This window comes from Struthio camelus, chromosome 16, assembly GCF_040807025.1.
Source record: "Struthio camelus isolate bStrCam1 chromosome 16, bStrCam1.hap1, whole genome shotgun sequence".
In the NCBI taxonomy this organism is placed as follows: domain Eukaryota; kingdom Metazoa; phylum Chordata; class Aves; order Struthioniformes; family Struthionidae; genus Struthio; species Struthio camelus.
In genome coordinates this window covers 954,310-966,351 of record NC_090957.1, presented here as the reverse complement: position 1 = coordinate 966,351, position 12,042 = coordinate 954,310, and the positions used below count along the sequence as shown (strand labels likewise).

General features: G+C 74.2%; 1 protein-coding gene across 1 annotated transcript; it reads right to left on the bottom strand.

Annotated features, from left to right (window-relative positions):
• Positions 1-1,022: 1,022 nt before the first annotated feature.
• On the bottom strand, positions 1,023-10,858 carry SPRED3 (sprouty related EVH1 domain containing 3). The gene is made up of 5 exons (XM_068910539.1): positions 10,778-10,858; positions 9,148-9,322; positions 6,206-6,374; positions 4,790-5,376; positions 1,023-1,634 (listed from the first exon to the last, which is right to left on the bottom strand). The coding sequence occupies exons 2-5, from the start codon at positions 9,316-9,318 to the stop codon at positions 1,023-1,025; spliced, it is 1,539 nt and encodes a 512-aa protein (XP_068766640.1). The 5' UTR covers positions 9,319-9,322; positions 10,778-10,858.
• Between the last annotated feature and the right edge of the window lie 1,184 nt (positions 10,859-12,042).

Here is a 12,042-nt window from a genome sequence, read left to right as displayed (position 1 = left end):
ATGCCGTCTCTGCACCCCCGGGTGCCCCGCAGCACCCCACGCCGTCCCTGCACCCCCGGGTGCCCCACAGCACCCCACGCCGTCCCTGCACCCCCTGGTGCCCCCGCAGCACCCCACACCGTCCCTGCACCCCCGGGTGCCCCACAGCACCCCACGCCGTCCCTGCACCCCCTGGTGCCCCCGCAGCACCCCACACCGTCCCTGCACCCCCGGGTGCCCCGCAGCACCCCACGCCGTCCCTGCACCCCCTGGTGCCCCCGCAGCACCCCACGCCGTCCCTGCACCCCTGGGCGCCCCGCAGCACCCCACGCCGTCCCTGCACCCCCTGGTGCCCCCGCAGCACCCCACGCCGTCCCTGCACCCCCGGGCGCCCCCGCAGCACCCCACGCCGTCCCTGCACCCCCGGGCACCCCGCAGCACCCCACGCCGTCTCTGCACCCCCTGGTGCCCCCGCAGCACCCCACGCCGTCCCTGCACCCCCAGATGTGCTGCAGCACCCCACGCCCTCCCTGCACCCCCAGGTGCCCCGCAGCACCCCACGCCATCCGTGCACCCCCAGACGCGCTGCAGCACCCCACGCCGTCCCTGCACCCCCGGGCGCCCCGCAGCACCCCACGCCGTCCGTGCACCCCCGGGTGCCCCCGCAGGACCCCACACCGTCCCTGCACCCCCAGATGCACTGCAGCACCCCACGCCGTCCCTGCACCCCCGGGCGCCCCACAGCACCCCACGCCATCCGTGCAGCCCCAGACGCGCTGCAGCACCCCACGCCGTCCCTGCACCCCCGGGCGCCCCGCAGCACCCCACACCGTCCCTGCACCCCTGGGTGCCCCGCAGCACCCCACGCCATCTGTGCACCCCCAGACGCGCTGCAGCACCCCACGCCATCTCTGCACCTCTGGGTGCCCCTGCAGCACCCCACGCCGTCCCTGCACCCCCAGACGCCCCGCAGCACCCCACGCCGTCCGTGCAGCCCCCCCCGCAGCCCCCCCCCCGCCGTCCGCGCGGCCCCCGGCCCGGGCTCACCGGGCCGCCTTGTGCCTGCCGCCGCAGCAGCCGCAGCGGCCGCCGCACCAGTGGCAGGCGCGCAGCGGCAGGTAGCAGCAGAGGCAGGGCACGAGCAGCGCCAGGGCGGCCAGCGCCAGCCAGCGGGCGCAGCAGGGCGGCTGCCCGCCCCGGCACGAGCAGGGCGCCGCGAAGTCGCCCTCGGCGTCCGACATGCAGTGGTACAGGAGGCTCTCGGCGCACCACAGGCAGCTGAGGCGGCGCACGCAGCGGCCCGCCGGGTCCGGCGCGTCCCGGCATCGCCCGCGTCCCTTCTCCTCCCGGCCGAAGACGTCGCGGCAGTAGACGCAGCGCCAGGGCGCCTCGGCCGCCCCGTGGATGCGGCAGGACGGGGAGCCCTTGGGCTCGGGTTTCTCGAAGCGGACGTGGGCGCTGCTGCTGCTGCTGCTGCCGGCGGCGGTCGCGGCGGCGGCGGTGGTGGCGGTGGTGGTGGCGGCGGTGGTGGCGGTGGTGGTGGCGGTGGCGGTGGCCCGGCCGGCCCGCCGGTAGTCCTCGTAGCCCCGGGTGGCCCACGGCTCCTTGCAGGGCGTCAACGTCTCCAGCTCTTCGGCTTCCTGCAGCGGCAGCGCCTGCGGCCGAGCCCGGCGCCGTCGGCACCCGACGCGGGACCCACCGAGCGGGAGCGCCCAGCGCGCCCCAGCCGGCGACCCCCGAGCGGGAGCACCCAGCGCGCCCCAGCCGGCGACCCACCGAGCGGGAGCACCCAGCGCACCCCAGCCGGCGACCCCCGAGCGGGAACCCACCGAGCGGGAGCACCCAGTGCGCCCCAGCCGGCGACCCACCGAGCGGGAGCACCCAGCGCGCCCCAGCCGGCGACCCCCGAGCGGGAACCCACCGAGCGGGAGCACCCAGCGCGCCCCAGCCGGTGACCCCCGAGCGGGAACCCACCGAGCGGGAGCACCCAGCGCGCCCCAGCCGGCGACCCCCGAGCGGGAACCCACCGAGCGGGAGCACCCAGCACGCCCCAGCCGGCGACCCCCGAGCGGGAGCACCCAGCGCGCCCCAGCCGGCGACCCCCGAGCGGGAACCCACCGAGCGGGAGCACCCAGCGCGCCCCAGCCGGCGACCCCCGAGCGGGAACCCACCGAGCGGGAGCACCCAGCACGCCCCAGCCAGCGACCCACCGAGCGGGAGCACCCAGCGCGCCCCAGCCGGCGACCCCCGAACGGGAGCACCCAGCGCGCCCCAGCCGGCGACCCCCGAGCGGGAACCCACCGAGCGGGAGCACCCAGCGCGCCCCAGCCAGCGACCCACCGAGCGGGAGCACCCAGCGCACCCCAGCCGGCGACCCCCGAGCGGGAACCCACCGAGCGGGAGCACCCAGCGCGCCCCAGCCGGCGACCCCCGAGCGGGAACCCACCGAGCGGGAGCACCCAGCGCGCCCCAGCCGGCAACCCCCGAGCGGGAACCCACCGAGCGGGAGCACCCAGCGCGCCCCAGCCGGCGACCCCCGAGCGGGAACCCACCGAGCGGGAGCACCCAGCGCGCCCCAGCCGGCGACCCCCGAGCGGGAACCCACTGAGCGGGGGCACCCAGCGCGCCCCAGCCGGCGACCCACCGAGCGGGAACCCACCGAGCGGGAGCACCCAGCGCGCCCCAGCCGGCGACCCCCGAGCAGGAACCCACCGAGCGGGAGCACCCAGCGCGCCCCAGCCGGCAACCCACCGAGCGGGAGCACCCAGCGCACCCCAGCCGGCGACCCCCGAGCGGGAACCCACCGAGCGGGAGCACCCAGGACGCCCCAGCCGGCGACCCCCGAGCGGGAGCACCCAGCGCGCCCCAGCCGGCGACCCCCGAGCGGGAACCCACCGAGCGGGAGCACCCAGCGCGCCCCAGCCGGCGACCCACCGAGCGGGAGCACCCAGCGCGCCCCAGCCGGCGACCCCCGAGCGGGAGCACCCAGCGCGCCCCAGCCGGCGACCCCCGAGCGGGAACCCACCGAGCGGGAGCACCCAGCGCGCCCCAGCCGGCGACCCACCGAGCGGGAGCACCCAGCACGCCCCAGCCGGCGACCCCCGAGCGGGAACCCACCGAGCGGGAGCACCCAGGACACCCCAACTGGTGACGCCCAACTGGAAACCCCCAGGATACCTCAACCAGTGACCCCCAACTGGGAACCCTCCAGATACCCCAACCGGTGACCCCCAACTGGGAACCCCCAGGATGCCCCAACCGGTGACCCCCGAGCGGGAACCCACTGACTGGGAACACCCAGGACACCCCAACTGGTGCCCCCTGAGCAGGAACCCCCCAACTGGGAACCCCCAAGATGCCCCAACCGGTGACCCCCAAGCAGGAACCCACTGAGCAGGAACACCTAGGACACCCCAACTGGTGACCCCTGAGTAGGAACCCCCAGGATGCTTCAACCTGTGACCCTTGAGTGGGAACCCACCAAGCAGGAACCCCCAAGACACCCCAACCAGTGACCACCAACCGGGAACCCCCAAGACACCCCAACTGGTGATCCCCAACTGCGAACACCCAGGACACCCTAACTGGTGACCCCCGAGCGGGAACCCCCCAAACAGGAACCCTCAGGACACCCCAACTGGTGACTGGCAACCAGGACCCACCAACCAGTGACCCCTGCAGAGGACACCCCAACTGGTGACCTCCAAGTGGGACCCCCCAACCAATGACCCCTGAGCGGGACCCCCCAACCACAAACCCCTGCACAGAACACCCCAACTAGTGACCCCCAAGCAGGACCCCCCAACCTGGCAACCCAAAATCAGGACCCCAAACTGGGAGCTGGCTCCTGAACCAGGACCCTGAACCAGGAACCCTGAACTGGGACCTGGAAGCAGGACCCAGAACTGGAACCTGGAACTGGGACCTAGATGCAGGACCCAGAACTGGGACTGGCACCCAAACCGGGACCCCGAACCAGGAGCCAAACTTGACCCTGAACTGGGGCCCCAAACCAGGACCTGGCACCCAAACCAGGACATGGAGTGAAGATCCCAAACCTGGAACCCAAACCAGGACCTGGAAGCAGGACCCAGACTGGGACCCCAAACCGGGACCTGGCACCCAAACCAGGACATGGAGTGAAGACCCCAAATCTAGACCTCAAAACTTGACCCTGAACTGAGACCCCAAACTCAGACTTTGAACCCAAACCTGGACTCTGAACTGAGACCCCCCCAGGCAAATCAGGTCCCAAACCAGGACCTCAAACCTGGATCTTGAACCAGAGCCCTGAACTGGGACCCCAGTTTGGGTCCTAGCACCCAAACTGGGATCCCGAATCTGGATCCCAAACCTGGACCACTCAGTGGGACCGCAAACCCCAACTAGGACCTCAAACTCAGACCAGGACCTCAAACTGTGACCTCCAACCCCAGCCAAGACCTCAATCTCGGCTCCAAACTGGGACCTCGAACGCGGACACCAAGCTGAACTGGACCCCAAACAGGAACCTGGCACTCAAACCAGGACACTGAACCCAGACCCCAAACCAGGACCCCAAACTGGGACCTCTAACCCAAACCAGGACCTCGAAATGGGACCTGGACCCTGCACTCGGACCCCAAACTGGGACCCAGCCCCCAAACTAGGACCCAAACTGGGACCTCGAAACCAAACAGGGACCTCAAACCACGACACCAAACTCAACTGGACCTCAAGCAGGAACCTGGCACTCAAACCAGGATGGTGAACCAAGACCCCAACCCAGGACCCCAAACTGGGACCTCTAACCCAACCTGGGACCCCAAACCAGGACCTCAAACCCAAACCAGAACCTTGAAATGGGACCTGGACCTTGCACTCGGACCCCAAACTGGGACCCAGCCCCCAAACTAGGACACAAACTGGGACCTCGAACCAGGACACCAAACTCAACTGGACCCCAAGCAGGAACCTGGCACTCAAACCAGGACGCTGAACCCAGACCCCAAACCAGGACCCAAACTGGGACCTCGAAACCAAACTGGGACCCCGAACCGGGACCAGGACCCCGAAGCAAGACGCCGGGTGGCCCCCGCGCGGTGCCCACCTGCGCGGCCGGCAGGCTGCCGGGCCCCGGGGCCGTGCCGAAGCCGAAGGCCTCGGCGGCGGGCGCGCGGCCGTAGCCGCTGGCCGAGGACTCGCTGGTGACGATGGTGACGAGGGCGGGCAGCATCTCCGGGCGGGCGGCGGGGGCGCGCGGGGACAGGCGGGGGGACGTCGGCGGCGGGCACGGGGACGCCGGTGGGGACGCGCCGGCCGGCTCCGGCATTGAGCCCCGGCCCAGCGCTGCTGCATCACCTGTGTCACCCGCCGAGGAGGAAGAGGAGGAAGAGGAGGAGGAGGAGGATGGGGAGCCTGCGGGGGGATGAAGGGTGGCGTGAGACTGGGAGGCCCTGGGACACGGAGCCTCGCGCTTGGGGACATCGGTCAAAGGGGACGTGGGGGTCTCTAGGTGTGATGGGCTCCCCAGGTCCCTCCACGTCCCACGGCGTCCCCGTGCCCAGCAGTGTTCCCATGCACCCTGGTCCCCCACGTCCCACGGCGTCCCCATGCACGCCAGTGTCCCCAGACTCTCTGGTGTCCTCAGGATCCTCCATGCCTCGCAGTGTCCCCATGCACACCAGTGTCCCCAGACACCCTGGTGTCCTCAGGATCCTCCATGCCCCATGGTGTCCCCATGCATGCCAGTGTCCCCAGACTCTCTGGTGTCCTCAGGATCCTCCATGCCTCACAGTGTCCCCATGCACGCCAGTGTCCCCAGACACCCTGGTGTCCTCAGGATCCACCTTGCCCCATGGTGTCCCCAAACACCCTGGTGTCCCCATGCACCCTGGTGTCCTCAGGATCCACCATGCTCCACGGTCTCCTCAGGATCCCCAGGTCCCACCATGCCCCATGGTGTCCCTGTGCCCTGCAGTGTCCCCATGCACCCTGGTGTCCCCGCACTCCCCAAGTCCCTGGCGCCCCACACTGCCCCCTGATGTCCCCGTGCCCCACAGTGTCCCCATGCACCCCGGTATCCCACGCTCCCCAAATCCCCACCTGCACCCTGTTGTTCCTCTCCCCCCCCCAGGTCCCCCACGCGCCCCAGCTCCAGCCAGGGTGCTCGGAGGGAGCGGGAGGGGGGGATCCCCCAGCCGCCGGGGCAGAGCGGAGGGGGGGACAGGGGGGTCCCCGCGCCCACCTGCGCCCAGCGCCTGCAGGGCGCCCTGCACGCCCCTCTCGAAGGCGGCGGCGTCCGCGGGGCTCTGGAAGGTGAGGCCGAACTTGCTCTCGCCGACTTTCCAGTGGTGGAAGATGGGGTTCACCTTGTTGTACACCAGGTCCCGCTTCACCGCGCACTCCAGGATGGTCTGCGGCGGGGGGCGAGACGCTCCGGCAGCCTGGCCCCGGCCCCCCGCCCCCGGCCCCGAACGCGGCCCCGGCCCCCCGGCCCCCAGCCCCAAACGCAGCCCCCATCCCCTGCACCTCGTCCCCCTGCACCTCGTCCCCCAGCACCCCGGCCCCAAACGCAGCCCCTGGCCCTCTGCACCTCGTCCCCCTGCACCTCGTCCCCCCGCGCCCCAGCCCCCCAGCCCCGGCCCCAAACGCAGCCCCCATCCCCTGCACCTCGTCCCCCTGCACCTCGTCCCCCAGCACCCCGGCCCCCCGCGCCCCAGCCCCAAATGCAGCCCCCATCCCCTGCACCTCATCCCCCAGCACCCCGGCCCCCCGGCCCCAAATGCAGCCCCCATCCCCTGCACCTCGTCCCCCTGCACCTCGTCCCCCAGCCCCGGCCCCAAACGCAGCCCCTGGCCCTCTGCACCTCGTCCCCCTGCACCTCGTCCCCCCGCGCCCCGGCCCCCCGCGCCCCGGCCCCAAACGCAGCCCCCATCCCCTGCACCTCGTCCCCCTGCACCTCGTCCCCCAGCACCCCGGCCCCCCGCGCCCCAGCCCCAAATGCAGCCCCCATCCCCTGCACCTCATCCCCCAGCACCCCGGCCCCCCGGCCCCAAATGCAGCCCCCATCCCCTGCACCTCGTCCCCCTGCACCTCGTCCCCCAGCACCCCGGCCCCCCAGCCCCGGCCCCAAATGCAGCCCCCATCCCCTGCACCTCGTCCCCCTGCACCTCGTCCCCCAGCACCCCGGCCCCCCGGCCCCCGGCCCCAAATGCAGTCCCCATCCTCTGCACCTCGTCCCCCTGCACCCCGGCCCCCCAGCCCCGGCCCCAAATGCAGCCCCCATCCCCTGCACCTCGTCCCCCTGCACCTCATCCCCCAGCACCCCGGCCCCCCAGCCCCGGCCCCAAATGCAGCCCCCATCCCCTGCACCTCGTCCCCTTGCACCTCGTCCCCCAGCACCCCGGCCCCCCAGCCCCGGCCCCAAATGCAGCCCCCATCCCCTGCACCTCGTCCCCCTGCACCCCGGCCCCCGGCGCCCCGGCCCCAAACGCAGCCCCGGCCCCCCGGCCCTGGCCCCAAACGCAGTCCCCAGCCCCAAACGCAGCCCCCATCCCCTGCACCTCGTCCCCCTGCACCTCGTCCCCCCGCGCCCCGGCCCCCCAGCCCCCGGCCCCAAATGCAGCCCCCATCCCCTGCACCTCGTCCCCCTGCACCTCATCCCCCCGCGCCCCGGCCCCCCAGCCCCGGCCCCAAATGCAGCCCCCATCCCCTGCACCTCGTCCCCTTGCACCTCGTCCCCCTGCACCCGGCCCCGAACGCAGCCCCGGCCCCCCAGCCCCCAGCCCCAAATGCAGCCCCCATCCTCTGCACCTCGTCCCCCTGCACCTCGTCCCCCCGCGCCCCGGCCCCCCAGCCCCCCAGCCCCGGCCCCAAATGCAGCCCCCATCCCCTGCACCTCATCCCCTTGCACCTTGTCCCCCTGCACCCCAGCCCCAAACGCAGCCCCGGCCCCCCGCCCCTGGCCCCAAACGCAGCCCCCGGCCCCAAACGCAGCCCCCGGTCTCCCGCCCCCGGCCCCAAACGCAGCCCCGGCCCCCTGCACTTTGTCCCCCTGCACCTCGTCCCCCTGCACCTCGTCCCCCAGCACCCCGGCCCCAAACGCAGCCCCGGCCCCCCGTGTCCCAGCCCCAAACGCAGCCCCGGCCCCCTGCACCTCGTCCCCCCGCGCCCTGTCCCCAAATGCAGCCCCAATCCCCTGCACCTCGTCCCCAAACGCAGCCCCGTCCCCAAATGCAGCGCCGTCCCCTGCGCCCCGTCCCGTGACCCCGTCCCCAAACGCAGCCCCCGGCCCCAAACGCAGCCCCCGGCCCCTGCATCTCGTCCCCCTGTGCCCCGGCCCCAAATGCAGCCCCCGGCCCCAAACGCAGCCCCCGGCCCCTGCATCTCGTCCCCCTGTGCCCCGGCCCCAAATGCAGCCCCCGGCCCCAAACGCAGCCCCCATCCCCTGCACCTCGTCCCCTTGCACCTCGTCCCCCTGTGCCCTGGTCCCAAATGCAGCCCCGGCCCCCCGCGTCCCAGCCCCAAACGCAGCCCCCGGCCCCTGCGCCCCATCCCGTGACCCCGTCCCCAAATGCAGCCCCCGGCCCCAAACGCAGCCCCCGGCCCCTGCACCTCGTCCCCCTGCACCTCATCCCCCTGTGCCCCAGTCCCAAATGCAGCCCCGGCCCCCCGGCCCCAAACGCAGCCCCCGGCCCCTGCACCTCGTCCCCCTGCACCTCGTCCCCCTGTGCCCCGGTCCCAAATGCAGCCCCGGCCCCCCGGCCCCTGGCCCCCCGCGTCCCAGCCCCAAACGCAGCCCCCGGCCCCTGCGCCCCATCCCGTGACCCCGGCCCCAAACGCAGCCCCCGGCCCCTGCACCTCGTCCCCCTGCACCTCGTCCCCCTGTGCCCCGGCCCCAAACGCAGCCCCCGGCCCCAAACGCAGCCCCCGGCCCCTGCACCTCGTCCCCCTGCACCTCGTCCCCCTGTGCCCTGGTCCCAAATGCAGCCCCGGCCCCCCGGCCCCCGGCCCCCCGCATCCCAGCCCCAAACGCAGCCCCCGGCCCCTGCACCTCGTCCCCAAACGCAGCCCCGGCCCCTGCGCCCCATCCCGTGACCCCGTCCCCAAACGCAGCCCCCGTCCCCAAATGCGGCCCCCGTCCCCAAACGCGGCCCCCGTCCCCCCGCGCCCCCGTCCCCGGCTCACGGTCTGGTCCCGCAGGCGCTGGCCGCAGATGAGGTACTGCCGGTGCCTGGCGCCGTCCTCGGGCCGCCGGGCCTTGGTGACGGTGACGTGGCTCAGGCCCCCGCCGCCCATGGGCACCCAGCCCCCGCTAGAGTCGTCTCGGGTCATCACCACGGCTCGCACCCGAAGCATGTACCTGGGTGGCGGGGGGGGGGGACGCGGGCGTCACGGGTGCCCTGGCCCCCGGCGTCGCCGGCACGCTGCCCTGCCCCAGAGGTGCGGGGGGGGGGGGGGGCTGGCAGCAGGCGCAGGACGGCCAAATGTGCCCCCCACCCCCCCGGGGGTGGTGGGGTGGTGGTGGTGGGGGGCCTGGCACCCCGCTTTGGGGACACCCTGGTGGCCAGGCCACCCGCCGGCTCAGCACCCCCCGGCGGTCCCACGCCGGGTCCTCCCTGCCCGCCCCCCCCCCCCCCAACACCCCAAATCGGGCCGAACCCCAGGCCACCGTCCGGCTCCGGACACCTGGGCCCAGGGCGCGGGGTTGGGACCCAGGCGTCCGGGTGGCCCCCCGCGCTGGCAGCGCGCGCCCCGGCTCCGTGACATCACCACGCGTTGCCATGGCAAACGGCAGGGTGCTGGGGAGGGGAGGCAGGGTGAGTGGGGGGGGGAGCAGAGACCCTCTGCACACACCCCCCCATAGATTCCACCCCCCCCCCACGTCCAGGCCCGGGCTGGGGGAGGGGGCTCAGCCCGCGCCCCTCCCCGCGCCCTCAATGGGGCCGGGATTTTTTTGTGAATGGGGAGGGGGGGGCACGTGACCCGCGGCTTTGTCCCTGCCATAAACAACGGGGTGGGGGAGGGGGGCACGGCCAGGCCCCCTTTGCTGCCCCCCCCCCCCCGCTCCTTGCCCCCTGCCCGGGGGCGCGCGGCCCGGCTCCCCCCCGCCCCCCGGTTTTATGAATGGCTCCGGACGCTCATTCACAAACACGGCGCGCGCCCCGGGAGGGGCGCGGGGCACGGCGGGGGGGGGGGGGAGGAGGAGGAGGAGGAGGAGGGGGGGGGCGCTTTCATTCATAGGAAAACCCACCCCTCTCCGCCCCGCGCGCCCCCGGCCCTGGCGTGGGGCGGGGGGGGGAGGCAGTCGGGGCCCCCCCATCTGCAAAAGGGGGGTCTCCCATCCTTCGGAAGAGCGGGGCTCCCCCCCCCCAGGTAAGAGGGTCCACGGGGAGCCCACGCCGCGCGGGGGGGGGCGGCAGTGGGGGCCCCGCCTCCCACGGGGAAAGGAGGGTCGCGGGGGGGGGGAAATGGGGCTTCCCCCCCCCTCGGGAATGGGGCTATCCACGCGGAAAAGGGGTGGGGGGTCCCCCACGGAAAAGGGGGAGCCGCGGCGCGCCCGGCCGGGGTGGGGGGCAGCGTGGACACCCCCCCCACCTCGAAAACGGGGCGCCCCCCCCCCGGGACATGGGGTGTCCCCGTGGGAAAGGAGGGGGCCCCAGCGCGCCCAGTATGGGGGGGGGGACGGAGGGAGGGGGGGGCCCCCCGGAGAAGCAGGTGCCCCCCACGCGGCGCCCCCCAGCCCAGACGGCTCCCCCCCCCCCGCGAAGGGGGTGCTGCCGGCGCGGCCCCCCCGGCCCCCCCCGGCCCCACTGACCACGGCGGCGGCGGGCGAGGCTGGGCAGAGCCGGCGGAGCCCGAGCCGAGCTGCAACCGGCGGCGCCGCGCTCCCGCCTGGTCCTAATGCCCCGGTGCGGCGGGGGGGGGGGGGGGGGGACACACGGGAGCGCTGCTCTCTTCCCCCCTCCCCAAATCCCCATCGCCACCTCCGCCGCCGGACGCCTGGGTCCCTCCCTCCGCCCCGGCGTGGGGGGGGGGTGGGAGGGGGAAGAGGGGGGGGCACGTTCCGCCCCCCCCCCCGCCCCCCCGGCGGCCGTTGCGGCCGTTCCCAGCCGGCGCTGCCGGCGGAGGGGCCGGGGGTGAGTGCGGGGGGCCGGGGGGGACCATGGGGGGGCAGGGGGGAGATGGGTTGGGGGGTAATGGGGGGGCAGGGGGGAGATGGGTTGGGGGCAACGGGGGGGCAGGGAGCCGAGGGGCGGGGAGGTCGGGGGGAGAGGGGTTGGGGGGCAATGAGGGTGGGGGGGCCAGGGAGCAAGGGGGCTGCAGGGATACTGGGGGGCACTAGGGGTGCAAGGGACCAAGAGGTTTTGGGGGGGCACTGGGGGGCACTAGGGGGGCAGGGGACTGGGGGTATGGGGGGCACTGGGGGGGCAGGGGGACATCGGGTTGCAGGGGGGACACTGGGGGGGCAGGGGAACAAGGGGGGGCACGGGTCTGGGGGTCCAGGAGATGAGGGGGTCAAGGGGGTGAACTGGGCGGGGGGGGCAGCCAGGTTGTGGGGTGCAGGGGACCAGGGAGGCAAAGGGATACGGGGGCCAAGGGGGGGGTGCGGGACTGGGGCAAGGGGGGGCACAGCCTGTCTGAGGGGGGGGCAGGGTTGCTGGGGACCACTGAGGGGGGCAGAGGACCACGAGGAGGGGGGACATGACTGGGCGGGGGGGGCAGCACCCTGTGCCTCAGTTTCCCCTTGCTGAGCATTGCAAAGCACTATGGGACGGGGGGGGACGGGCCGCCCCCTCGCAGCGGGGCTGCTCAACCCCTGTACGAGACACTAGAGAATCCCCCCTCGCCGGGCGCCGCAGGGGGGAACCGCCGTCGACATGGGCAACGCGCAGTCGGAGACGGCGCCGGGCTTCGCCGGCGCCAAAGCCAGGGCCGAACCCAAACCCTTCGCCGGCCCCGGGGGGCCGCCGGCCCCAGCGGCGGGGGGGGGCCCCCTGCGCGAGCCCCCGGCCGCGCCGCCGCCGTGGGCGCCCGCCGAGCCGGGCGAGAGCGGCTGCCCGGCGGCGCCGGCCGAGCCCG

What these genes read in the sequence shown, in the direction of transcription:
- SPRED3 (XM_068910539.1), bottom strand. Translation starts at nt 9,318, where the DNA reads ATGCTTCGGGTGCGAGCCGTGGTGATGACCCGAGACGACTCTAGCGGG. An exon ending in AGCGCCTGCGGGACCAGACC is followed by an intron (nt 6,375 to 9,147) that starts GTGAGCCGGGGA and finishes CCCCCGCCGCAG; the next exon opens with ACCATCCTGGAGTGCGCGGT. An exon ending in CCTGCAGGCGCTGGGCGCAG is followed by an intron (nt 5,377 to 6,205) that starts GTGGGCGCGGGG and finishes ATCCCCCCGCAG; the next exon opens with GCTCCCCATCCTCCTCCTCC.